This window comes from Chanodichthys erythropterus, chromosome 12, assembly GCF_024489055.1.
Source record: "Chanodichthys erythropterus isolate Z2021 chromosome 12, ASM2448905v1, whole genome shotgun sequence".
Taxonomy (NCBI): Eukaryota; Metazoa; Chordata; class Actinopteri; order Cypriniformes; family Xenocyprididae; genus Chanodichthys; species Chanodichthys erythropterus.
This window is the reverse complement of record NC_090232.1, coordinates 37893475-37921068: the sequence shown is the minus strand read 5'-3', so window position 1 is coordinate 37921068 and position 27594 is coordinate 37893475. Positions and strand designations below refer to the sequence as shown.

General features: G+C 37.3%; 1 protein-coding gene across 4 annotated transcripts in view; it reads right to left on the bottom strand.

The window, feature by feature from the left end:
• Positions 1–293: 293 nt before the first annotated feature.
• arhgef7b (Rho guanine nucleotide exchange factor (GEF) 7b) overlaps positions 294–27594 on the bottom strand; it is a 32337-nt gene continuing 5036 nt past the window's right edge. The window contains exons 3-22 of one of the 4 annotated variants that reach the window (XM_067403809.1): positions 22289–22373; positions 21777–21910; positions 21359–21560; positions 16090–16178; positions 11364–11458; positions 11193–11288; positions 10900–11022; positions 9305–9443; positions 8542–8601; positions 8228–8374; positions 7835–7921; positions 7436–7514; positions 7202–7335; positions 6792–7013; positions 5392–5485; positions 4201–4251; positions 3546–3635; positions 1768–1867; positions 1563–1617; positions 294–1458 (exon numbers count right to left, since the gene is read on the bottom strand). In XM_067403809.1, the coding sequence (XP_067259910.1) occupies positions 1336–1458; positions 1563–1617; positions 1768–1867; positions 3546–3635; positions 4201–4251; positions 5392–5485; positions 6792–7013; positions 7202–7335; positions 7436–7514; positions 7835–7921; positions 8228–8374; positions 8542–8601; positions 9305–9443; positions 10900–11022; positions 11193–11288; positions 11364–11458; positions 16090–16178; positions 21359–21560; positions 21777–21910; positions 22289–22373 (2205 nt within the window). In that variant the 3' untranslated portion in view covers positions 294–1335. Of the gene's footprint in view, positions 1459–1562; positions 1618–1767; positions 1868–2306; positions 2478–3545; positions 3636–4200; positions 4252–5391; positions 5486–6791; positions 7014–7201; positions 7336–7435; positions 7515–7834; positions 7922–8227; positions 8375–8541; positions 8602–9304; positions 9444–10899; positions 11023–11192; positions 11289–11363; positions 11459–16089; positions 16179–21358; positions 21561–21677; positions 21911–22288; positions 22374–27594 lie in introns of those variants that run through there. The other 3 variants (XM_067403812.1, XM_067403810.1, XM_067403811.1) reach the window with 3 other exon arrangements.

Genomic DNA, 27594 nt, shown 5'->3' with positions numbered 1-27594 from the left:
GCAGTCCGTCCAAGTGCCATCATTCCACGCCACATGTGGCCCAGATCATCATACCACATGTGGCAGATGTAGGCCCGATCTGGGCCAGCACAAAGTTGCTATCTGGGATCCTTGAAGTCTGTACAGAAATGCAAACCTGTTTAAACTGGACCCATCAAAGCGAGTGATCTTGCTCTGGAGGTAGTTATATGCAAATGTCGGATCTACTTGTATAATGACAATATAAGAATAAATTTAGCTAATAGTGCAAGAAAGCAATGAGACAAGCACAAATACCTTTCAAAGAGTCACAGTAAGAATTTGTATTTATTTAATTCAATCAGCAAGAAATATAGAGTAAGATAGAGAGAGTGCTTTGGAAAGAGAAAGTAGTCGAGGTTATCTGGAAATTTCACAATACACAGTCATTTTGCAGTAGACAATATTTCATTTAAATACATAAATTAGACAGACAACATAGAAGACTCTTAATCTGTCAGTTCCTAACCACAGATTCAGTGTTAATTTAAAATAAATCTTGCATACAGTTTTCTTACAAAGGTTCTTTGAAATGCTGACAGAGCTAGAAATGCTGACAAAATTCTGGAAATCTCTTTTTCCAAAAAGGCACATTTCTGAGCATTAAATACAATAAAGGATTATTTCTGTACAAAACAAAAATCTGTGAATGCACAATTAGGGTTAAAGGACCATAATAAAAAGTAAAAAAAGATACAAGTTGCAAGGTGCAAAAGATCAACCGGACGAAATTAAAACGGAGGTTATTGTAAAAGCAACTTTGAAATGTAATCATTTAAGACTAGTTCCCTCAGATTTGTCTCCAGTATTGCATTGCAAGGTTTTCCATTGGAAAAATTCTACTTAATGTCATCACTTATTGAACATATTGGCTAATGATTCTAAAAGTCAGCGGACGCAGGCAGTGATTCAGGCCTGGCAACATTTGTAGGTACAGTGTGTGTATCATCCCTGAGACTCCCAGTTTTACACTAGGAACCAATGACATCTGTGACGGTGAACTAAATGAAACTGCAAGAAGTTATTTTGGCCACACCTGATCCTGTAGAGACGAGAAGCAAGTTTCTGATAGATGATGTCCAGCCTCAATACATTTCCTTATCATTAGCATATCTGAAAATGGGTTCAACTAGATACTTGGCACTGGCAAACAAAAAAGGCTTAAAAAGGATCAGGTTTAAAAAGGCATAATACTGTGACTGAGGGGATCAAGTCCAGTTTTGTCACAATATTTACAAGCATTTTTGGTCAGGACTTGTACTACACTCAACACACAATTATCAGATGCAGTTTTCATTTATAAATGCACAGATGGGCTCACAAATTAGTCTCGTCCCAGGATGGGTCGTTCATACTCTTTAACACTTTCCTGACAACCTTCTCCAGCTCTTTCCGTGCCTTTTGTTCTTCTTCAAGAGTTCGCTTCATTCTCTTGTTATCCTGGTGATGTAACAATATCAGAGCATCCGGGTCACGGCACCAGATTTTGACTTTCAAAGACATAGAAGTATTAATGAATGTTTACATGTAGCATGTGGACTGACCTGCTTAAGTTCTTGTACCTCATCCCTTAAGGCATAAACTGTATCCACCAGACTCCTGCAAAGAACATCCAGACTAAATGAACACCTACTGAGACATACTTTTCATTTTAAATGAATGCATTAAACTGAGAGACCTAATGACAACGTGGCAGTATTTTAATAGTAAGTAAATAGGTAAATTAGGCGCATAAAGCTGTGATCAAACCTTTCTTCGATTACTGTTTGACCATTGCTCTTTGTCTCTTCCACAATGATTTTCTCCTCCTCAGGAAAAAGCATATGTGGCCCTGACTCCTTCCTTGATCCTAAAAGAAGAAGTTTAACAATATAAGGTTAACAGCTGAACTGTAACTGGTTAAATCAGTGTTATTTTAGCATCAAGATATTTTGAATATCCAATATCATTTTAATTTTAAAGTTTTAGTAATTTGCTTGTGTGTTTTTGCCATTTTTAGTAGTTTTGTCATTTAAAAATATATCTATATAGAATTTATTCTTTTTTATTTCAGTTTTAGTTAACTCTAAATCGTTCAGAATTTTAAAATGGGGCTCTATTAAATGTGAAATGCTTCTGTCCTATGAAAGCCATAGAGCAAAAGCAGTGAAAACATATTTCTTGCTCTTTCATGTCAACCATCTCTTCAGTATGCAAAGCTTATATTTAAGCTCGTCACTTTCAATGCAAACAAAAGAAAAGAAAGAGTGTTTTAGTCTTGATGTGTATATACGAGCAGCAGCTCTTACGGGACATAGAACCAATTCTGTTAGTGTGAGTTATCCATATAGTGTCATAGTCCGAGTCTTCAGATTGGTCAGAAGAGGGAAATCCGCTGCTACGACAACCCACAGCATCCACATACGATTGGTCAACATCAGCCAGCACATGATTATGCATCAAATCAGTGCCCTGCCATGCTAATCAGGGATGGGGATCAAACCAATCATATTGGAGAGGATGGGTAGGTTGAGAGGATGGACCAAACCAAGAGGAGTAAAGTGATGGAGAGCCCAGGGTGCCCAATAAATTATATAATAATTGGTGACAAAATTAAATGAAAATTTAACAAAAATGCAATAATAATGGTAGGACAACATAAGAGAGAAACGGGTGCAAAAGAAATGAAGGAAGGAAGGGAGAGGAAAAGAGACAAAGATGCATATTAAAAGAGCAGAAAATATTAGAGTGAACAACATAGTGGTAAAGAGTTTAGTCAACACACATTTATATCGCGAATGACAACAATTCAGAAAAGATGTTGCAGTATTTTACAGACATGTAAGAAAGTTTATAAAGGACTTCAGGACAGACAAAGATGTTTTGTAGGACTTTTTAATGCACTACCTTTCAAAAGTTTGGGATTAGTAAGATTTTTTAATGTTTTTGAAATAAGTCTCTTATGCTCACCAAGGCTCTATTTTTTTTTGATCAAAAATACTATAGTGAAATATTATTACACATTATTTAAAACAACGGTTTTCTGTTTTAAAATGTCATTTATTGCTGTGATGGGAAAGCTGAATTTTCAGCATCGTTTCTCCAGTCTTCAGTGTCACATGATTCTTCAAAAATCATTCTAATATGATGATTTGCTGCTCAGTCAATGTTGAGAATTGTCAGGTGTGTTGCTTTAAAATTTTTATTGAAACTGTGATACATTTTTCTGGATTTGTTGACCAATACAAAGTCTTTACTGTCAATTTGATCAATTTACTACATTCTTGCTGAATACAAGAATTAATTTCTTAAAAAAAAAAGGATAAATATTACTGACCCCAAACTTTAGAACGGTGTATTTCAGAAAGAACTTGAAAAATACATTTAAATTGTGACAAAACTGACAGTATTATGTGGGATGCAGAGTTATATTTTCTTCGATCATTACACTCCTGTCACACAGTCTGGGACTAAAGTGAGATTTCAAAGTTCCTTCAAAGTATACGAAAATCACAAGAGAATACATAACACGCGTAAATAGTACATACTTGAGTTGAGTGTTTGCCGTGTTTTAGCGCTTGTGCAGTATGCTTCTATCACTTTCAGGATCTGAGCATCCTCCTCCAGAGCTGCAGTGCCTTATGGGAAACAAGAAGAGCACAAAAGATGTCAGTGATCAGGTAACATTGTGAGATTATTGCAAAGAAACTGTTTTCTTAAACAGTAAACACAAAAGCAATACATGTGACATGTTAGTAATAAATACATCACATGCATAAGTGAAAACTAAGGGCCTGTTTACACCTGGTCACCTCTTGCGTTTTCTCTAATCGGATTGCTATCCGATTGCGAAAAGACCAGGTGTAAATGCCCTCTGAAATGCTTTTGGGACTTCAGGAGGTGGTTTGAGACACATTCCAGATGAAACTGGACAAGTATAAATGCATCTTGTTGTTGAAACCACATCTGTCAATTTTACTCCTTTCAAAATGTTAAAAAAATAAGTGCGAGAGAGCGTGTTATAGGCTATATGACATGTTATAGCCAGATATGACAGCGTTACTGCAGCAGCATCAGCACAGATGAGCAGCTGAGTATCTCTTCAGCAAGCCGAAAAACTAGCGCAAATTAAAGTGAAAGTAAGTCGCAGAGGCTCAACACACAATCATCTTCATTAAAAGCAGTGAGACTAAATGATCTTACCAGTGCTGTTGCCGCGCTCTCTCCTATTGCGGTCTTTGATCTTGAATTTAGCTGATGACAAATAAAATGCAGCTCATATTTGTTGCTTCCGATGACGTGAACTCCGTTAAACTTGCATATAGCGCGGGAATTAAAGATCGGATTTATATCCGTTTGGCGGAGACACATTTATGTGGCCAAGTGGAACCATTTTAAAGGGTTAGTTCACCCAAAAATTAAAATTCTGTCATTAATTACTCACCCTCATGTCGTTCCAAACTCATAAGACCTTTGTTCATCTTCGGAACACAGTTTAAGAAATTTTAGATTTAGTCCGAGACAGTATACTGTACGGTATACTGTCCATGTCCAGAAAGATAATAAAAACATCATCAAAGTAGTCCATGTGACATCAGTGGGTTAGTTAGAAGTTTTTGAAGCATCGAAATACATTTTGGTCCAAAAATAACAAAAACTTTATTAATCATTGTATTCTCTTCCGGGTTTGTTGTCAATCCGCGTTCATGACTCCGCAGTGACGCTGCTTGTGACAGCGGGTGCTGCTGTGTAGGAGCTTCTTCCATCGCTCTTAGTTCTTCGTCCGTGTATTCGTGTTCAAATAAATATGGCTGAGCAAAAAAATGCTTCCTCTGTGTCGAAATCCTTAGACATGTTTTCAAAGGTTGTTTTGTTTACAGCGTGCGTCTCCCTCAGACTGTAAACGAAGCTCGGGCGCACCGGATAACACATCAGCAGCGTCACTACGGAGTCGTGAACGCAGATTGAAAACACACCCGGAAGAGAATACAATGCTGAATAAAGTTGTAGTTTTTGTTACTTTTTGGACCAAAATGTATTTTCAATGCTTCAAAAAATTCTAACTAACCCACTGATGTCACATGGACTACTTTGATGATGTTTTTATTACCTTTCTGGACATGGACAGTATACCGTACATACACTTTCAATGGAGGGACAGAAAGCTCTCAGACTAAATCTAAAATATCTTAAACTGTGTTCTGAAGAAGAACGGAGGTCTTACAGGTTTGGAACGACATGAGGGTGAGTCATTAATGACATCATTTTCATTTTTGGGTGAACTAACCCTTTAACAAATCAGATATCTATATTCAATCAGTAAAAACGCATGAAGTGACCAGATTTAAACAAGCCCTAACAGAACAGATTTTTATAGAGTCATGAGTGTCATACTTTTTCTCACAGCAAATTCCTCATCAGACGGCTTTCTCTCAGGTTTTCTTTTGGGCAGAAGCTTCTTCATACTTTTGGGACTTTTACTGAGATCCTGAAGACATACAAAAATTAGATGTGAACATAGTTATTTAAAAAAATACCACCATACAAAATAAGTTTATTTAAAGGTGCCCTAGAATTAAAAATTTAATTAACAGTCGGGATCATTAATATGTACGCCCCCAATATTTGCATATGCCAGCCCATGTTCAAGGCATTACACAAGAGCAGCCAGTATTAACATCTGGATCTGCGCACAGCTGAATCATCAGACTAGGTAAGCAAGCAAGAACAATACCGAAAAATGGCAGATGGAGCAATAATAACTGACATGATCCATTGTTTATTACTGTATTCATGGAGACAAGAGCCGTCGGCATTTTCATTTTTAAACACTTGCAACTTCATTCTTTATAAATCTCTCCAACAGTGTGTAATGTTAGCTTTAGCCACGGAGCACCATCAAACTCAGAATCAAATGTAAACATCCAAATAAATACCATACTTACGCGATTAGACATGCTGCATGACGAACACTTTGTAAAGATCAATTTGAGGGTTATATTAGCTATGTAAACTTTGTTTATGCACTGTTTAAGGCAAGCACAAGCTCCGGGGGCGGAGAGCATGAGCATTTAAAGAAACACTCCACTTTTTTTGAAAATAGGCTCATTTTCCAACTCCCCTAGAATTAAGAAAGTTGAGTTTTACAGTTTTCGAATCCATTCAGCCGATCTCCGGTTCTGGCGGTACCACTTTTAGCATAGCTTAGCATAGTTCATTGAATCTGATTAGACCGTTAGCATCGCGCTTAAAAATGACCAAAGAGTTTTGATATTTTTCCTATTTAAAACTTGACTCTTCTGTAGTTACATCGTGTACTAAGACCGACGGAAAATGAAAAGTTGTGATTTTCTAGGCTGATATGGCTAGGAACTATACTCTCATTCAGGCGTAATAATCAAGGAACTTTGCTGCCGTATCATGGCTGCAGCAGGTGCAATGATGTTTAACTCTAGGGGAGTTGGAAAATGAGCCTATTTTCAAAAAAAAGTGGAGTGTTCCTTTAAAGGGGCCGCAGCCTGAATCGGCGCATTTCTAATTATGCCCCAAAATAGGCAGCTAAAAAAATTAATTTAAAAAAATCTATGGGGTATTTTGAGCTGAAACTTCACAGACACATTCAGGGGACACCTTAAACTTATATTACATTCGGTTAAAAAAATGTTCAATGGCACCTTTAATAAACAATAATTAGCCAATACATAATGTATTCACAAATCCACAGTGTATCATATGTAAATCACTGTACACATATCGTTTCATGGGTTGTAGTCTTTTCATGTGTTAACATATACCTCTTTGTAACACAATGCAGCTGAGGGTTTTAGAGGTGGTGCAGGTCGGAGACAGCTGAGACTCCAGGGCTTCTGGGTTTTGGGGGGTTCAAGAGGTCCCCACATCATCCCACTGTGAGGAGTTCCGAGTGAAGAAAGATGAGGAAGAGTGTGGTAGACTGGAGATCCGCTCACACCGCGATTCTCTGAGTGTCTGGACGGGGTGAGAGGATGAGACGGTAGCTGAAAGGGAAGGAGAAGATCAGATGAGTGACACTGAATATCAGTTGTTTTTAAAATAGATATTTTTGATCAAATAAATGCAGTCTTGGTGAACATAAGTGTTTTCTTTAAAAAACATTAAAATATATTACTCACCCTAAACTTTTGAACAGTAGTGTATGTGTTTGTAGAAAGTAGATGTTTCTCACCGTATGGCAGGGGACATTCTGTGGTTTCAAGTTGCAGGTTGAAGTGCGTTTGGTCTGCCGGTGTAGATGATCCACCCAGTCCTGAAGATCTTGCTGGTTATTACAGATCACCTGGATCCGCTCAATCAAATTTCCTGCATGCAAAAACATCATTACTGCTCAAGAATATGCACTATTGACAACTACCAATATTAACATGTAAAAATCACGAGGACAACTGGCTGGAAAACTTACCAGATATTTCAAAAGCATTTTTTGTGGTGTCACTGTCCTCTATTTTATTAACGGCCATTCCAGTCAGAGGAAGCTTCCCCTTTGTAAGTCAATAAACCAATGAGCCGTCAACATTTTCGAGCAAACATGACAGACTAAACAGCAGAGATTCATTCTGAGACAATATGAGACAACAGCATAATAATACAATAATATGGAGCCTGAGATCAAGTGATAAAATGCAAATTAGTAGAATTTATTAAATTCATTACATTATTTTACTGGATATGCATGTTTTTAATTTTTTTAACAAATACAATCATGTAAGCTGTAAAAATTCTAAAAATAATTTAACAGCAATAGACAATATTATAATGTCAAAACATGACAAGGGGGGGAAATGGCAGCAAAATCATTTACCTGGTAGATGAAACCACTCATTCGAGGACTGGCAGACAACATGAGAAGAATGTGAGGAAACAGCAGGAGGTATCGCTCGTTTTTCTCCTGAGGAAGCAGAATATCAAAATAAAGATTTCATTTTGAGTTTACCATTTTACTGAATTCAAAATCAGTAAATTATAATCTTTTATAATACTCTTGATATGACATCTGGTTCCTCTTAAAACAAGGTTTTTAATCAGGGGTCCATTAAAGAACATTTTGAAGACGTTTCTTACGATTAACTATTACTATACTATTACTATTAACCAATGATCTGTTAATTATTTTAATGTAAATATAGCTTTTTATACTGGGTGTCCCCTGATGGTTGGTTTTATGCTTAAAGATAGATTATTTGATAACATTCACCTCAGCGCCGTGGTTCTGGATGAGGACTTGAGACATGTAGAGAACAGAGCCCAGGGTTTTAATGCCCTCCCCTTCCCAGCCCCGAATAGACTCCATCAAAATCTGCAGCTCAAGTTCCTTCCTCTTCCTGACTTCCTGACACTGGGCCTGAAGACACAACAACAATAAACACACAAATAAGCACAGCATCCCATTCTGATAGATAAAGTATCTCAGACAAACAGCTCATGTGCCATTTTACACATCTTTCATGCTTTAATACTGGAGAAAATAAAATTAAAAAAAATCAATGATGTTGACCTTATAATACTCACTGAGAGATTTTTAAACACTGTCATGCTCTTCTGAATGTCTGGATAATCTGGATGAAGCACCTGGGCAGATCCAAGGAAGAATATGAGTGAGTTAAACTGGTTTAAATTTATAATTTTACAAAAGATGTAAGGAGGTGCTTGCTGTAAATGCTGTTCTTTTAAACTTTCTATTCATCAAAGAATCTTGAAGAAAAAAAAACATCAATGGCTGCTGGAAAGTCAGCTTTGTCATCACAGGAGTGAGTTACATTTTAAAAGATATTAAAATAGAAAGCAATAATGGCAATAATATTTTTACAATATTACTGTTTTACTTTATTTTTGATCAAATAAATGCAGCCTCTGTGAGCATAATCTCCCGACATGGAACAAAACAAAAAGAAAAAGATAATTGCAACTTTTTATCTTACAATTCTGACGTTTTTTTTTCCTTGCAATTGACTTTATAAACTCGCAATGGCAAAAAAAGTCAGAATTGCATGTAAAAAAGTCAGAATCGCTAGTTTATATCTTGCAATTCTGACTTTATAACTCGCAATTGCGACTATATATCATGCAATTCTGACTTTATAACATGCAATCGTGACTTTATAACAGAATTAGTGAGAAGAAAACTTGCAATTGCGAGAAAAAAAATGTCAGAATTTCCTTCTTTTTTAAAAATTCAGTGGCAGAAACAAGCTTCTGTAGACTTCTTTCAAAAACGTTAAAAAAAATCTGACCAACCCCAAACTTTTGAACAGTAGTGAGAGAGTTACAGTACCTCCATGTGCCGCTCCATCTCTTTCATTAGCGTGGGGTATTTTTCCAGCCTCAGGAAGGGTTTGCTCAGGCCTGTGGTCAGTGTGAGGATTCCAGGGGTGTTTGCACCTTTACTTTCCATAAACTCTCCTAGATCCTCACTGAAATATACATATATGCAAAAAGATGCCATTGGAAATATTGCATAGACTGTATTAGGGCTGGACGATATGGCCAAAATTTATATCACGATATAATTCTAAATTTCGGTCGATACGATATAATTCCGATATCGATATGAACTATATAATAGCCTCAGAAAAACTGCCAAGAACGGCCACAATGGATGTCTGTACCGCACCGAAACCGTGACCCTAAAAATAGGACTACTGTCAAATAAAAATAAAGAAAATAAGAACAAACAATCAAACTACAAGCAACATCACAAATAAGTACAATAAAGCAAATATTCAAATAAAATAAACAGTGCTTTTCAGGTTTTTCAGGTATGTAACAGTAGTTTTCAGGTACAGAAAATGGATAAAGTAATCAAATATAAAATAACACTGCATATTATCTTTACTGTATATAAGATGAATCATTATTGAAGTTACAAAAACTATTCAGTCAAGAGCAGTGAGTGATTTCTTTGTTATTTGATTTAACATTAAAAACAGGCAGCAGGAATAGTTTTTTGTTTCCCTTTAAGACAACCAGTACACTGTTACACATGCGCTGTCTTTCTCGACTGTTATACGTTCACTTAACACATAACTGACTATGTTTGCTAGGATACTCGCCAAGACGGGCATGTTGACATCATTTTTTGTATGAATGTGGCCGTCGAAGCGCAAGACTTGAAAGAGAACTCAGTATTTGCGCGCTGTCTGAAATAAGCGTGTGCGCGCTTCGGATGAGCGCACACAAATCTTCTCATAGCGCGTGCGAGTTCCCTCTCTTTCGCGTCTTGTTCTTGAAGGTTTAAATCAGCAAAGCTTAAATGAGTTTAGTTTAAACACAGATAGCAATGTGTGCTGTTCAGGTCTCACCTGCGTTCGCGCGCTATCAACACCCGGGTGATGACGGCGTAAATGACTGGACATGAGAGCACACGGTACTAACGTTAGCTGTTTACAGTTTACAAAGAGTGACTGTTTTGTCCACGCTTTTTGATTATCGTCGTTTTGCGCATCCATCGACTGAAACATACATTATCTGAACTCTGTCTGTTTTCCACGTTACTATTTTAAACAAACCATATTAACCAATAGATACGCTGATGGCAGCGTGTCTCTGTGGTGTACGTCATCACGCAAATAGCCAATCTTGTTCTGCTCTTTCTAACCGCTGCGCCTCAAGTCAATGAGAAATGCTGTAATGTATATCGAAATACCGGAAATGTGTTTAAAAATCATATCACCGTTATCGAAAAGAATTATATCGCGATATATATTGATATTGAATTATTGTCCAGCCCTAGACTGTATATTATTTTTAAACCTAATGGTTAAGAATCAATAAAAAACAGATTTCATGTAAATGATCAATGCACAGTGTTTCTGTGAGAGTGTATACATGTGCCGGTGTTGTTTGTGTGTATTATGTTGTGTTACGCACCTGTGTTGTGTGAGAACGTTAACCGCGGATGGATGGTTGGAGCAGTAGGTCACGTACAGACTCCTCATCTGAGGAATGAGGGACAGGAAGAAGCCTCCTATTCTCTGCTGACTCTCTGGAACTCTGCACACAACACACACCGATTTATTTACAAATAAATTATGTTAAAGCTGAACAGTTGAATTTATATCTCTCATATTATGTGGATAAACTTCAGAACTAAAGTACAGTACATTATTGGTAACTACCACTAGATGTCGCTGTTGACTAATTGAGTGAAGCAGAACTCTTACTTGACGCTTTCCTCCAGTGAATGCACCAGTGTCTGCTGGAAAGAGCTGATCTCCTCTAGATTTCCCATGATGTGACTGATATCTGACACGCTGAGCCTAGAAAGAGAGAGAGATTCAGTACTGAACTACTGTTATATCTGTTTATGTTGAACTCTTGGTTTGTGTTTGCACCTGTCGGTGGGCTGCAATGCTCTCAGATATGTTGAGAGGAGCGTCTGGAGCTCTTTACAGTATTCGGTCTCAGTTTGGACAATATTCTGAACCACCTGTGCATTTGACAAAAACCAACAACAATTACAATTTTAGAATTTTTAAATGATTATATCACAACAGTGTAATGAGATCATAAGATAACATACTGTACATTTTAACTACATACAAGTGCAAATGTCACATATTAAGTAATGCATCTATACATCTACATTGATAGATATTAACAGTAATATATATATATATATATATATAAAATTTATTTATTCCCCACATTATATACACATATAAACATATAATAAATATATACAAATTGACAAGGCTGCTGCTGATCCTGAGGGTTAAAAGCATCAGCCTCCAGGGGAAAAAAGGGGCAAGTACTCATCATGTGTCTCTTAGTCTAGCCCACATGCTCAACATTTAACAATCAGACAATGATATGTGGTAGAATGAATATTATCCTGGTAAACCCAGAAAAAGGAGAAGCACTTCACACTGCACTTGTAGAACGGACAGGTCAAAAGCAAAGAGACTTGAATCAAGGGTCCATTTCAACACACTCATTATTATCCTTGCAGACAAAATACTACAGACACACAGAGAACGAGCAAGAGATGACAGAACTGGGCCAGTCCTTCCATGTCATGAAAGTCTGATTTCAGTCTAGATTTAAAGACATATCTAGTTGAGCAGAGCTATTTGACCTCACTGAATACATCCAGGCAGTTAAAACCTCAAAATATAGCTTCAATCTGTCCTCAAACTGACAGCGGATGAACCTTGAAATGCAGCCATTACCTGGCACAGCAAAAAAGCATCATCCACAAGCTAAAACAAATAAAACAATGAAACCTTTTTTTAATTTTCTATACAAATTTACATGAGGCTCAAAACAATATATATATTTTTTTTTTTGCCATTTCATTAAATACATAAAATACATATAGTTTTATTATAGAACTTTTTTTAATAAATATATATATATACACACACAGGTGATGGTCATATAATTAGAATATCATCAAAAAGTTGATTTATTTCACTAATTCCATTCAAAAAGTGAAACTTATATCAGTCTGTGTGTAATGAATGAATATAATATATATTTCAAATGTTTATTTCTTTTAATTTTGATGATTATAACTGACAACTAAGGAAAATCCCAAATTCAGCATCTCAGAAAATTAGAATATTACTTTAGACCAATACAAAGAAGGGATTTTTAGAAATCTTGGCCATGCGGCGTGGCATGGAGTCGATCAGTCTATGGCACTGCTCAGGTGTTATGAGAGCCCTGGTTGCTCTGATAGTGGCCTTCAGCTCTTCTGCATTGTTGCTGCATTCAGAGAACATAACTTTGGACCTACATTTTAACAGCCTCGTCTTGAAAAAATCAAATTTTTACTTTCTGTACCTCAAGAACTAGCCAGGACCAAGAACAAAGTTTGTGTGTAAACATACACGGAACAACCACTGACAAACTGCAACACTGGACACCTGGAGATGACAGCCTGACCGTTACAGCCATTTCAAACGGCATCTTTAACTTGAATAGAACTCCTCCCCTAATGCTGCTGTAAAAGACTGAACTCTGCCTGACCTCAAATTTTAGTCCAGCCGAAACACACACATACACTCTTCAACTTCAGCCAGTGTGCCTTACACAGTCTTAAGAAGAGTAGGGTCAGTTAAACATGACAAATAACCAACAGAGACGCACAGACACAGACAGAGCAGGGCCTCAGGCACAGCTGTTCCCCTGGTCAATGAGATGGAAAAGATGACCTATATTACAGCACAACTGAGAGACACACACACACACACACAGAGACACACACACAGACACACACACACAGACACACACACACACACAGACACACACACAAGTGAGAACTGATAACCAAATACAGGAATTCATAACACATTTACATGTACATATGAACATGCAAACACAGGTCCAAATACACACTTTCTCTATATCAACACCTCCAAAACACACTCACAACACTAATGTGTTCATAATATTTGTTTTTATATCATAGTGGGGACTTTCCATTGATTTACATTTTCTTTATATATATATTGAGATAATGATAAAATGATTCCTATCTCCAACCCCTAAAGCTATCCCTCACACAAAGCTTTCCACATTTTCATTAAGATATTTTGTTTACTTAAGGCTGGAATACACTACACAACTTTTAAAATCTGAACAGATTTTACGCTAAACGACTGAGGATCATGCACTACAAACTTTCAAATCATTCCTCAACTCAACAAACTGACACAGAAACACATGTGCCCTGCTGCTAGAAGAAGCATGACAGACCGCAGTAGTTGTTGTAGTGACTCTGTGTGCAGAGTCAGAAAAGAATACAGGCCAAGCGCATTTGGATGCGGTCTTGGGTGGGAGATGTATTCAGTATGGACTCTGCAAATTACAATGGGAGTTAGAGGTGAGGAGTCAAATATTGAGGCTAATTTGTTATGCGTGTTCTGTTAATTTACTTTTGTATTGTATTTGATTGCAATGCCGGTAGATAGAGGACAGCTTTGGCTTCAGCAGTGATGCATCATAGAATCATAGTTTTTAATTATATATATATAATGCCCCATTATACCATTTTCTGTGAAATTTGTCAACTCCATCTGCAGTCTGGTGCAGACTTTCGGCAACTATTGTGGACAACTATTGTCGACATCTAGATTGCAATTTGGGGCAAAATTTCAGCGCTTATTTCAACCTTATAGGGTTAGTTCACCAAAAATGAAAATTATGTCATTAATGACTCATGTCGTTCCACACCCGTAAGACCTTCGTTGATTTTCAGAACACAAATGAAGATATTTTTGATAAAATCCGATGGCTCAGTGAGTCCTCCATTTATAGCAAGACAATTAACACTTTCAGATGCCCAGAAAGCTACTAAAAAGATATTTACATAAGTTCATGTGAGTACAGTGGTTCAACCTTAATGTTATGAAGTGACGAGAATACTTTTTGTGCACCAAAAAAACCAAAATAACGTCTTTTTAACAATATGTAGTGATGGCCGATTTTCAAAACACTTTACGAAAAGCTTTATGAATCTTTTGTTTCGAATCAGTGGTTCAGAGAGCAAAAGTCACGTGATTTCAGTAAACGAGGCTTTGTTACGTCATAAGTGTTTTTAAATTTCAATAGCTCGTGACTTTGGCAGTTTGATATGAGATCCAAACCACTGATTCACTGTTTTGAAAATCGGCCATCACTAGATATTTTTAAAAAGTCATTATTTAGGTTTATTTGGCACACAAAAAGTATTTTCGTTGCTTTACAACATTAATGCTGAACCACTGTAGTCACATGAACTGTTTTAAATATGTCTTTAGTAGCTTTCTGGGCATCTGTAAGTGTTAATTGTCTTGCTGTCAATGGAGGCCTCACTGAGCCATCGGATTTTATCAAAAATATCTTTATTTGTGTTGCGAAGATGAACGAAGGTCTTACAGGTGTGGAACGGCATGAGGGTGAGTAATTAATGACATTATTTTCATTTTTGGGTGAACTAACCCTTTAAGTCATTTTCTTCATGCAGATGGTCGGTTGATCTTCACAATTTAAAGCTGGATGTATAATTCACCCTACTTTACCTGCATACATAGAGTACACTCACAAAAAACAACTATATAACAAATCTTAACTGTCTGTTTTTTTTGTGTTTTTTTTATTGTGAAATGTAACTATTATTGCCAGCTCTTTATATAAAGTCGGATGTATGCAGCAGTGGCTAAAAGTGTTTTTGTTTGGCCCTACAAGTTCCATTAAACCATTGAAATATGAGGAAAATATTTTATATTTTTAAAATATACAGAAGAACAAATCACTAAAATTGGTTAAGGTATTTATCTAACAAAATTATTTGATAAAAGAAAAACAGCAAATTACAGCCGAATGCGCGCGCGCGCGCGCACACACACACACACACACACACACACACACACACACACACACACACACACACACACACACACACACACACACACACACACACACGGTTCATTGGGTTTGCAGATGATCAGAGGGAGGCTTCTGGGACACGTCGCATGAGGAAATGGAGAACAAGAAAGGAAACAATACATACGCATTCACATATAGTATAAATGACCTGAAAATTACATTTATTAGCAGAATTGTCATCGTCAGGATACTGAACTTGTGTCTCATAAATCAAGATCAAACCCGGAGTAGCATCTGCTGTTGGGTGTTTAAACTTGGATTATTAACTCTAAGTAACTCAGTTTTGGCAAGGCTTTTAAACCCAGATTAAAGCCTTATGACTGTAAATTCAAAGATTAGTCTAAAGCAAAGTCTGAGAAAACCGGACAACGCTGCTTCAAAATAACCCTTACACAAATCGAATATCCTCGCAACGCAGTGCTTTAGCGTGTTGTGTTTCATGACCCTTTCATGACCTGCTATAACAATCACATTGTGATAGCCTCCATAATTTCTAATATCTTTAATCCTTAGTGTTATCTGTCAGCTATAGACAGGGTTGGTGGTGTACTTGCCTATTTGGTTAGGGAAATGCTGGTGCAATACAAACTTCCCAGAGGCATCACTCCATGCACATAAATAAACAAGTAAATCAACTGGCTCCACGTGGGAGGCGTTACATGCAACACTACAGCACATCTCTCTTACCACATTATAGTAAGTCTTGCAAAAGTTAGTGGTCTCAAGGCCTTTGGGCGGACTCTTCAGTGTTCCAGACTTGGGAGACACAGGTTTGTCTGTTTAAGAGAGCAAAAACAGAACAAAAGGTAATAAGGTCACCTTAGACCAACATCTGGAAGCATTTTGTTTCTGTTATTGAATATTAAAGTACATCTCTCCTGCAGTGAGCAGTAAGGGCAGCAATATTAGATTTGGATATCTAGAGGGGGAGATCTGGGTTTACAGGAAAATATTATACCTCTTACTTCAGTAAGAAGAACATTTCACTTGGTTCAATCCATTATGGTTCATTTACACTAATATCAGTAACTCAATGTGTGAACTTCCTGGAATCATCTAAAATATCAGCTTGAATATTCCTCATCATGATTTTCCTCAAGCTACCAATCAGATCATTAGCTATGTTTCCATGCAAAGTTGCAAATTTCACTTATGCACAAAATTTGGAATATTGCATAAAGTACACTTCTTGAGAAATTGATGCAAAAAATCTGTAATAAAAATGGAAGGTGCTGCAATCAGGGAAGCCACTGTGGCTCTTTTCTTCTACATCATAAATGACTTCTGTCTGCGCAGATGAAACGCAATAAACATAGTCATGTTATCTTGCGTTCAGATACCTGGGCCCTCATTTATGAACAGTGCGTAGAAAAGGTTCTATATTTTTTCCTACGAATGAAATTTAGTACAAGAAAATCCATATTTATCAAACGTGCGCACGCAGTTCTTACGCACACGAGTAAGCAATCATTGTTGATAAATCCCACATGTGCGGAAGTACCGTGCTTGTTCACATTCACGGTCATTAGCATTCGGAAACGCCTCCAATTAACCATATATGGTGACAACACTTCTCTTTAAAAAAAAAATAACTTGATTGTGTTTTTCCTCACCTCAATAATGACAAAGAGAGCACTCGGTGCTTTCGCCAAGCAGATCAGCACGATCTTGGAAAACACACTCACTGCAGAGCGCATTGTTTGCCAAGTCTTCCAATAACGCAAGATAAGCCATTGCACTGAGACAAACATTTGTCACAGCTGTCTTTTATAGGGTTTGACACCAATTATGCATCATATTTAAAACTAGACAAATTATAAATTGAGTGTTTTATAATTAAAGGAAACACAGGACATATGTGGAATGCATAATGTGACACTCTTAAATGCATTTTATGTGTAGTGTCGCTATTCTACCACTAGATTCGCTGCGTAAGCATGCTCAGAGGTGTGCTTATATTTACACACATTTCTACGTATAAGTACAAGTTGGTGAATCCCACACTTTGCATGAAACTGTTCTTATGCACAAATCTGTCCGTACGCACCATTGATAAATGAGAGCCCTGGCATTTGGGAACGCTTCTGAGAGGTCATTACACCAAATCATTCTGATGACAGACTTTGGGTGAGGCATTTCAGAATGATCAAACCTATTTGAGATGCTGTGCAATGAAACTGGTTCACAGCTTAGTCCAGTTATCCAACCACATCCACTACTGAGGCAAAGTCATGCAAGTTTTTTGTTGCGCATTGAGGGATTTATTCGGTAAATGTGTTTCCATCGCTGTTTATGTGCATGTCTTCTTATCGGATGAAAAATGTATCCATCTCAATTGAGCGTACAGTGGGGATCGAAAGTTTGGGAACCCCTTTCAGAATCTGTGAAAATGTGAATTTTTTTTAACAAAACAAGAAAGATCATACAAAATGCATGTTATTTTTTGTTTAGTACTGTCCTGAGTAAGATATTTTACATAAAAGATGTTTGCATTTAGTTCACAAGACAAAACAATAGCTGAATTTATTAAAATAACCCCATAAGTAGTGAACCATTGATTCTCAATACTGTGTGTGGTTACCTGATGATCCACGACTGTTTTTATGTTTTGTGATGATTGTTCATGAGTCTCTTGTTTGTTCTGAGCAGTTAAACTGAACTCTGTTTTTCAGAAAAATCCTCCAGGTCCTGCAGATTCATCAGTTTTCCAGCATCTTTTGCATATTTGAACCCTTTTCAGCAGTGACTGTAGGATTTTGAGATCTGCGTTTTCACACTGAGGACAACTGAGGGATTCAAACACAACTATTAAAAAAGGTTCAAACATTCACTGATGCTCCAGAAGGAAACACGATGCATTAAGAGCCGAGGGGTGAAAACTTTTTGAATTCAAATATCAAGGTAAATCGTACTTAATTTTTCTTCTGGGAAACATGCAAGTATCTTCTGTTGCTTCCGAAGGGCAGTACTAAATAAAAAACATTATATTTCAACAAAATAAGAAAAATGTGGACATCTTCATCCTGTTCAAAAGTTTTCACCCCTCGGCTCTTAATGCATCGTGTTTCCTTCTGGAGCATCAGTGAATGTTTGAACCTTTTTTTAATAGTTGTGTTTGAGTCCCTCAGTCGTCCTCAGTATGAAAACACAGATCTCAAAATCATACAGTCACTGCTGGAAAGGGTTCAAATACGCAAGAGATGGTGGAAAACTGATGAATTTGCAGGACCCGGAGGATTTTTCCGAAGAACAGAGCTCAGTTTAACTGCTCAGGACAAACAAGAGACTCATGAACAACCATCACAAAAAAAAGAAAAAAAAAAAAAAGTTGTGGATCATCAGGTAACCACACACAGTATCAAGAATCAAGGGTTCCCAAACTTTTGAATGGGTTTATTTGAATAAATTCAGCTATTTTTTTTGTCTTGTGGACTATATGTAAACATCTTTTATGTAAAATATCTTACTCAGGACAGTACTAAACAAAAAATAACATGCATTTTGTATGATCTCTCTTGTTTGTTAAAAATTTTCACATTTTCACAGATTCTGCAAGGGGTTCCCAAACTTTCGATCCCCACTGTATATGTGTTTTATGCACATTTTTAGAATTTATGCACATCTTGGCATTTCCATCCAGCGTTTTTATGCAATATCCCAAAATGTGCATAAAAATAGGTGAAAATGATAAAATTATTTTCTACTTTGTTTCCCCAAGTTCTCGAAGAGCTCAACTTCTCCACAAACTAAATCATTCATTAGTGTTGCTTACCAAGTAAGTATCACATTTACTGTTGCTCATACTTTAAGAGTTAAGAGATTTGAACAAATCTAGTTTTAAAAAGGAATAATTTACCCAAAATTAGAATTTTGTCATCATCCATTCATTCACTCTCATGTTGTTCCAAACCTACACGACAGGTTCTTCCTCTCCTTTTGTGTACCATAAAAGAAAGCCACACAGTTTTGAAACGTGTCAATATATGACAGAATTTTCATTTTTTTTTTTTTTTTTAAAATCTCACACTTCCCCTCTTCCTAACTGCAGCCAATTTTTAAGATGACACATGAAATCAATATACTACTAATGTCTACTACAAGTGATGTGCGGCATGCATTTAGCACAAGTAAATCATATAAAAGAGTCTGGATTACTAAGTGCTCGGACAGTGGAATAAACTGGAGTGTGAGGTCATATTCAGAGGAAACGGGGAAGTAGTGTCTTCTGGCCGCTGCACTTCCTGTCTTTGTTGTTAGATTGTGTTTCCTTCCTGTTAAGGCCTGGATGTTCAAGCTCTGATGTCATCCTAAACTATTTCCATTGAAGCTGGGTTGAATACACATTAAGGCCATTTCCCCATACATGAGAGGGAAGCATCTGTTTGACATCATTAGGGGGGGAATATGCTATTTTTGTTTGGACTGGTGAGCAAGGGTCAGGGGTTCTGTTTATACTATAGCAGACATACACTGAGATAAGGCTTTGTAAGAGCTGGTTATTTAAATTATACAGTACCATTTCAAAAGTTTGGGTTCAGATATTAATACGTTTATTCAGCGAGGATGCATTAATTATGCTAAATGCACTTTTACATGCTGTTTGAACATAAATGTGTGTTGGCAGAGTGTGTACACAACCACCCTATAATCATAAAAATCCACCCGCTCCTTTTTTTAATCCAAATAAAACCTCAACAGTCTCATAGAACAAGCCGTTTTCGTTTTCAGGGCCCCACCCACAACTGTTGACGGACTCTGCTGTATTATCATAGTTTCCACCCAGAGCGAGTTGTACAATGTCCGCCATTGTCTCGACGGCCGGAGCAGCTGTAGTGACAAGAATGTCTCGTAAGCGATTGAGGGGTTAAATTAGAAGTTTAAAATGATAAAGATATCAAAAATATTAAGCAGCACAACTGCTTTCAGCATTGATAATAATAAATGTTTCTTAAGCAGCAAATATTAGAATGATTTCTGAAGGATCATGTGACACTGAAGACTGGAGTAATGATGCTGAAAATTCAGCTTTGCATTACAGGAATAAATTACATTTTAAAATGTATTAAAATAGAAAACAGTTATTTTAAAAATGTAAAAAATATTTTATAGTAATACTTTTAATTTTTTTTTATTTTTTTTTGATCAAATAAATGCCTTACTGAGCATGTCTTTCAAATCTTCTTCAAATCCGGCACAAGATCACCAGATTTCCTTTGTTATGTTTTGTCTGCTGAGCCCTGGGTAGTTTCAATTTGATTAAAATATAAATAAATACAAGGTTATGACATTATAATCAGGGCTTCACATGAAGCGTCCTACCATTTACTCTTTTTATTCTAAGGTGGCTGCATTGTATCCAGCACCTGTACCCAACATGGGCTGGATAAGCACACATTTGTCCAATGTAAGCCTGTAATGGTCACATAATCTCACAGTTTTTGGCTTTTGCAGAGAGCAGCCATTCAGTTCTCTTTTGGCACATTCTCATTAAGCCTGTAAGTCCTCCATTAATCGCCCTTTTAATGGACCTGGGCAGATTTTACATTCTCAACTCGTAGTGCCTCAGAGTCCAAATAAAAAATTACGCTTTTAAAAAAAATATATAATCACTCAAATATTTTAAGCTGGCTAAAATATGAACAGCCTAACATGCAGCTGCCCATAGCAATTTTCTGATCTATACACATACTCAGCAGGTCTTTTTATGAAAATATTATGGGAACACAAGGATACAGAAGAAAGTCAGCAGGTAAATGGGGTCTACACATTCTCTTATTATCTCTTCTGCTTTTTTTGGCAGTCTGTGAGAGGAGTATGAGTAAAACAAATCCCTCTAGTTTCATTTTGCTTGTCTGGTCTTGCAGGAGCCTAGATCTGATGTCTTCCTACAAGAATTTGTCAGGGTTCAACTTCCGCAACTAAAACTTTTGAACGTTTAAAAGTGGCGAATACTAACCAGAGCCTTTGATCTCTTTGACATAGTTGCTAGGAAACCAGCCGGTCTTGCCATTGAGAGACCCCTCCCACCAGCCGCCCTCTTCCTGCCGCGTCACCTGGATGATGTCACCCTTATTGAAGGACAGCTCATCCTCATTGGTCTGCTGGAAGTTAAACCGAGCTTTCACCAGCACCTGAGGGGCACTGTTTTCAGACATGTCCTAGAGACAAAGAGAGGAGAGAATCAGAGAGAATCTTTCGTATTTGTTTGAGGTTTCTATTTACTGGCGTACAAAGTAGTTTTTCACACATGTTGCACATCTAAAATTGAATAGTACCTTTGACAATCACTCTTAAAATAATTTCAGTCTGTTTTCCTGGAGCTTAGAAAAGGCATTTTATTCTTCATAAGGGTGTGGAGTGGTTGTGATTCTCACCAGACTGCGGTACTGGTTGTACTTGTGTCTGGATGATTTCCTGTGATTGGACGAACAGTTGAGCGAGTCAAAGGACTTGATCCGCAGAGAAGACGAGTGACGAGAACACACAGAATTACTCCCACCGCCGGACTCTACAATCAGAGAATAATGATCAACAAAACACACACACACGTTCACTTTGCTATTTAAATAGGGACATTCCAAAGACATCTATACTCTTTTTATATACTGTTTTTTATAAACAAACAAACAACAAATGAGTACCTCTTCAAAAGGAGGTTTTGGGATGTTTTTTTCAGATTTAGCTCAAATTTGGCCCCAAAATATGCTTAAGTAGGCAGGCAGGCACACACACACACACACACACACACACACACACACACACACACACACACACACACACACACGGCAAACGCAGCTAGGCAATGCTGTGAATAAACAGACTGACCCATTTTGTAAATTTACTGCCAGATAGCTCTGATAATGCAGGTGGTTCAGACATATCTCACCTGAAGTTGCTTTGTTGAGTGCAACCAAACAATTCAAGACCTTGGAGAAGTTCTGGCCCTGAAGCAAGTCATTGGCCTCAAACACCTGCAGAGGGCAAAAAAATCTCACGATTACATTTACTTAATACAAAAACACATCAGCTGTGAAACACATGAAAACACAGATCTCAAAATCCTACAGTCACTGCTGGAAAGGGTTCAAATAAGCAAAAATACTTGAAAACTGATGAATCTGCAGGAGCTGGAGGATTTTTCTGAATAACAGAGCTCAGTTTAACTGCTCAGGACAAACAAGAGACTCATGAACAACCATCACAAAACATAAAAACAGTCGTGGATCATCAGGTAACCACACACAGTATTGAGAATCAATGGTTCACATACTTATGAATGGGGTTATTTTAATAAATTCAGCTATTGTTTTGTCTTGTGAACTAAATGCAAACATCTTTTATGTAAAATATCTTACTCAGGACAGTACTAAACAAAAAAATAACATGCATTTTTTTATTATCCCTCTTATTTAAATAAAATAATTATCATTTTCACAGATTCTGCAAGGGGTTCACATACTTTTTCTGTCACTGTAAATACAGTAAGCCGAGTCTTGGATAAAACTAACTCTATATCGCGATACATATCACATTTTTATATCTTGATATAACGATGCATCGTTACACCCCTACTTTTTACACTTCTAAAACTATTTTTTAAATTGTAATAATATTTGACAATATTACTGTTTATTTGACAATATTACTGTAGTGTGCAGTGATGAGTGATGCAAACTCAAGCACTAAACCTGATGAAAAGCTTCAGGTCTAAATATTAAACTTGGATGGACAGTTTAAGCAGAGGATGGATCGTAATGCATGTCATTTAATGCTACATATGCAAAGCCGGAGGCCATTTGAAATGCAAAACAGCAGAACAGTAACGATCATTCATAAAAGTGTGCCTATTCTTATTCTACACAATTTCTTTCCATTCCCAAATAAAACATTAATAAGTACATTACAGAAACTTTTATGACGATCAAAGATTCTCTATAAAATGTGTTTGCTTCTCTGAGGGAATATGGGAATGTGATTTTGCTAAGCTCAATGTTTGTGTGTGGGTTTCTGGCTCTCAGACTACCTGCTGCTCTCTGGACCATCTGGACACATAAGCTCATATCAAGCAAAACGACCTGCCCCAAAACTGGCCTGATCTGACACCAGCTTGACTTTAACTCTTCAAAAGATACAATGCAAACAGATAGACATGGAATGTGATCCTGGATCTTTGTCCACACACAAAATGTGTCCTGTTGGATCAGCCTGTTTGCATTTCACTATGATTACTATAATTTAGGAAACCATACATTTAGGTGAAAATCAACCTGCTTCAATTTATTTCACTGCACAGCTAGGAAGCAAGCCATTTTAACATTACAAATGTTTTATTTTTTGGAAATGGTGTTTGCAAACAATTTTACTTCCATAATATTAAGTATTTCCATGCAATGCAATAATGAAACACTTGATTGATTGAAAAATTGAACACGTATTAAGAACGTCTTTCAGGTTAATTTGTCTTAAAGTAACCTGTAACTTTAACACAACTGTTTTTCTGCTATGTTAACTGGAGAGATTTTGTTTTTAATTTCATAAATCAAATACACTTCAAAGTTCAAAAGTTTTTTTAAAGAAATTATTAGTTTATTAAAGTCCCTTTTAAGGAAAGTCTGTTCACTCGGTGGCCATATTTGCAACGCCTCCGGGCAGCTATTTCGGGCATCCAAGACCAAGTCCTATCTATTTGAATGGGGAAATCCTGAAAACTCAAAAACTGCTTGGCGAATTCCCAATTAAATTACATATTTCAAATCAGCAACAAAATTTGACATGAACCGTCCCATAAATGTTGTTTTTTTTGCTAAAATAGCATTTAAAAAAAGGCTTATTTTTCAGGCTAGACAAGCCAATGTGCATGTGCAGTCCTAAGCGCGACTGGTTTCTAAGTCCTAAGTCTCAGGTTTCTATGGGAACCAGAGCTTCTAACGACAGCTATAGTGACACAATGACTTTATCAATCAGCGATTGGCTCTTTTACTTAGAAGGCGGGACTTATTCCGCCATATTGCGCCTTGCAGTTTCTCCCATTCATAACTAATAGGAGTGAATCTTCTTTCTATATCCATAGTCTTTGGTTTAATTCAGCAAGGACACATTAAACTGATCAAAAGTGACAAAGACTTCCAAAGACTTCCATTTCAAATAAATGGTGATCTTTTGAACTTTCTATACATCAAAGAATCTTAAAAAGATCATGGTTTCCACTTTCCACAAAAATAAGAGAAGCACAATTGATTTCAATTTTGATAATAATAAGAAATGTTTGCTGAGCAGCAAATAATCACATTAGAATGATTTTTGAAGGATCATGTGACACTGAAGACTGAGTAATGATGCTGAAAATTCAGCTTTGACATCACAGGAATAAACTACATTTTAAAATATATTAAATTAGGGCTGACCGATATATCGCATGTGATTGTCACGTGCATTTCGTCAGTAAAGCCGGTTCCCCAATTATCGTCATCACCTGCTTTCCAATGGAGCGGCATTTAATAGACAGAGCCGTAGTTCACTGACAAGCTACGCAATATCGCATTCATATCGCAGAAGAATCACCTTCGATATTGAACGCGATATTGCGTGGCTTGTCAGTGATCTACGGCTCTGTCTATTAAATGCCGCTCCATTTGAAAGCAGGTGATTTAGCGGCAATCAGGGAACCGGCTTTACTGACGAAATGCGCGTGACAATCACATGCGATATATCAGTCAGCCCTAATTAAAATAGAAAACAGTTAGTTTATTTTATTAAACTGTAATAGTATTTCACAATTTTTCCATTAAAAAAAAACAAAAAAAACTCACCAACCCCAAACTTTCGAATGGTAGTGTACATTAAGGTACACTTGCAGTCATACTAAATATGACACTTTTGCCCCATGCCAATGTTGCAATCTGAAAACATTTACAGTTACTTAACATAAGGTTGAATTGATCAGAATAAAGCTTACTTCATCAGTTCCTATCAGTGAATTAAGAAATGTGTTTATTTGCTCAAATGAATTGGGTAAACCTCTGAAAAAAAGAGACACAAAGACATTTCATTAATATTCAGTACTTGATACAAGCCTAAAGTCCGATGCCCAACACTCAAGCACCATCAACAATCATCACACACATCTAAGTCTACATTACATCATCAGCCATCACTGTAGTGGAATTAAATTCCCTCCTGCTCTTTCTCTTTAAACCAGTCACCAAACCACGCCATTTGAAAAAGTAGTTTTAGTGGAGTGCCTCTCTTCATTCCGGCCTGTGCCAAACCCCACAACACCATTAATGAGCTGGCAACTCTGCCCATTCAAACACACAACTCCATTCACCACAATACAGGGCTTGTCTGAACCTCTCACAGCTGGCTAGAAGAACCGAAGACGCTGGCACTCATGCACAGTTACGCACACACAGAGCCATAACCGTCCCACACAACACCACTCATACAGAGCAACAAATGCAGCGCAGAGCAACATACGCACACAGCATCTCTGTGGGCTGAAACATCTCAGTTACGCGATCACACTGCCAAAAATGAAAAGCCCGTTCACACCAAGGACGATAACTATAACAATAATGATATAGCGCTAAAAATCGTTCTAAAAAATACAACAATAAGCAGAGTCCACACCACAACCATAATGGTAAAGGCACAGAGAAACGATATCACTTTCAGAATGATTTTTTCCAGCTGCTGAACGATAAAAACAATGACATCCAATCAGAATCCAACAGACTTTAAGGCCATGGTTTTAAGGCTATGTTTAGAGTGTCAGTACAAATGTGATTTTTGTGCATATCCTATTGAAATCTGATCAGATTAAGGAAGTGTGAACGGTAAAAAAAATGTAGTTTGAAATCCTGTTCAAAACGCATTTGTGAAATCAGTTTCAGTCTGACCACTCTAATCGGATTTCGCGTTATGTCTTTCTCACACAAAATGCGAACATCAGATGTTAACAAGACACACAAATAATCAGATTTGGACTGACAGTGTGAAAGTAGCCTAAGGTACTTTTTGGTCAATCGGATCACAAGTAGACGGCGCTAAAAACAGGTGTAAACTGGGTCTACAAAGTTTTGAGGTGGTCCATTTTCGAAAACACATTCGACCGGATTACTTTCATGGTGTAAACCCTCATGTGATCGAGTGCGTTAGAACAGCCAGAAAGTACATGCGTTCGACTTGAAGCGGAGGTGCGCAGACTGATTGGTGTATGATATCAAATTGAAAGTGATTAGAGCAGACGGATTCTTATGCTTCCGCATCACTTTCGCGGTACTTTGATGTCATACACCGATTGGCAGGGTATGAATTACACAATATATACTATTACAGTAATGAAAGCAACATTTCACATGCAATTGATTGACAGATAAACTGCATGCTCCTATTTCAGTGTTGTGGCCAGGGTTGCCAGGTTTTCACAACAAAACCCACCCAATTGCTCCTCAAAAGTAGCCCAATCGCATTTCAGGGGTAAAATTTGCGTTTTTGGTGGGGCTCCCCTGGAAAAATTTGCATTCCAGAGGCTAAATATCACATTATTTTGGGTCAATTCAACCCGTGGACATGAAAAACAACCCGCGGCAACATTGCAAAAGTAGCCCAATTCCGCCATGAAAACCAAGACTGGCAACACTGCACCCGGCCGATCGGTCTGCGCAGTGCCACTTCAAGTCGATCACACCTTTAATCAAGTGGTACTCACTGCAGAGCTAAATGACGTCCAGCCCCACCTCTCTGGACATCATGGTTTCAGCTTCGTCTGAAGACCCAAGTTTGGTTTGAAGACGAAAAATGTACCAGAGCAGAAACAAAAGCTGTCACTGCTCTCCATATATTTTTCGTATTCATTGCCAATGTAAATTGTTTATAATTGTTTCATCCATTAGATCGAAATATCTGAAAAAGCCCATACATTTACCCACCTAAAGACCCTCCCCTCAAAGATATCAGGGCAGAAGGGGTTGAAAAGGGGACAAAAGAAACAGACTAAAACACCTTGGTGAAAACGGGAATGTGTCTCCCTCGTCCACTTGTGATCCAAACAACCAAACGCAACTTAATACACAGGGCCTAAGAGCTCAAGTATTTAAAGATGACATAATTATAGTTTTTCTTTATAGAGCCAATCTATAAAGCTTGCATAAGCTTGCATAAAGCTTGTGGTTATATTGGTTCTTAGTGAGA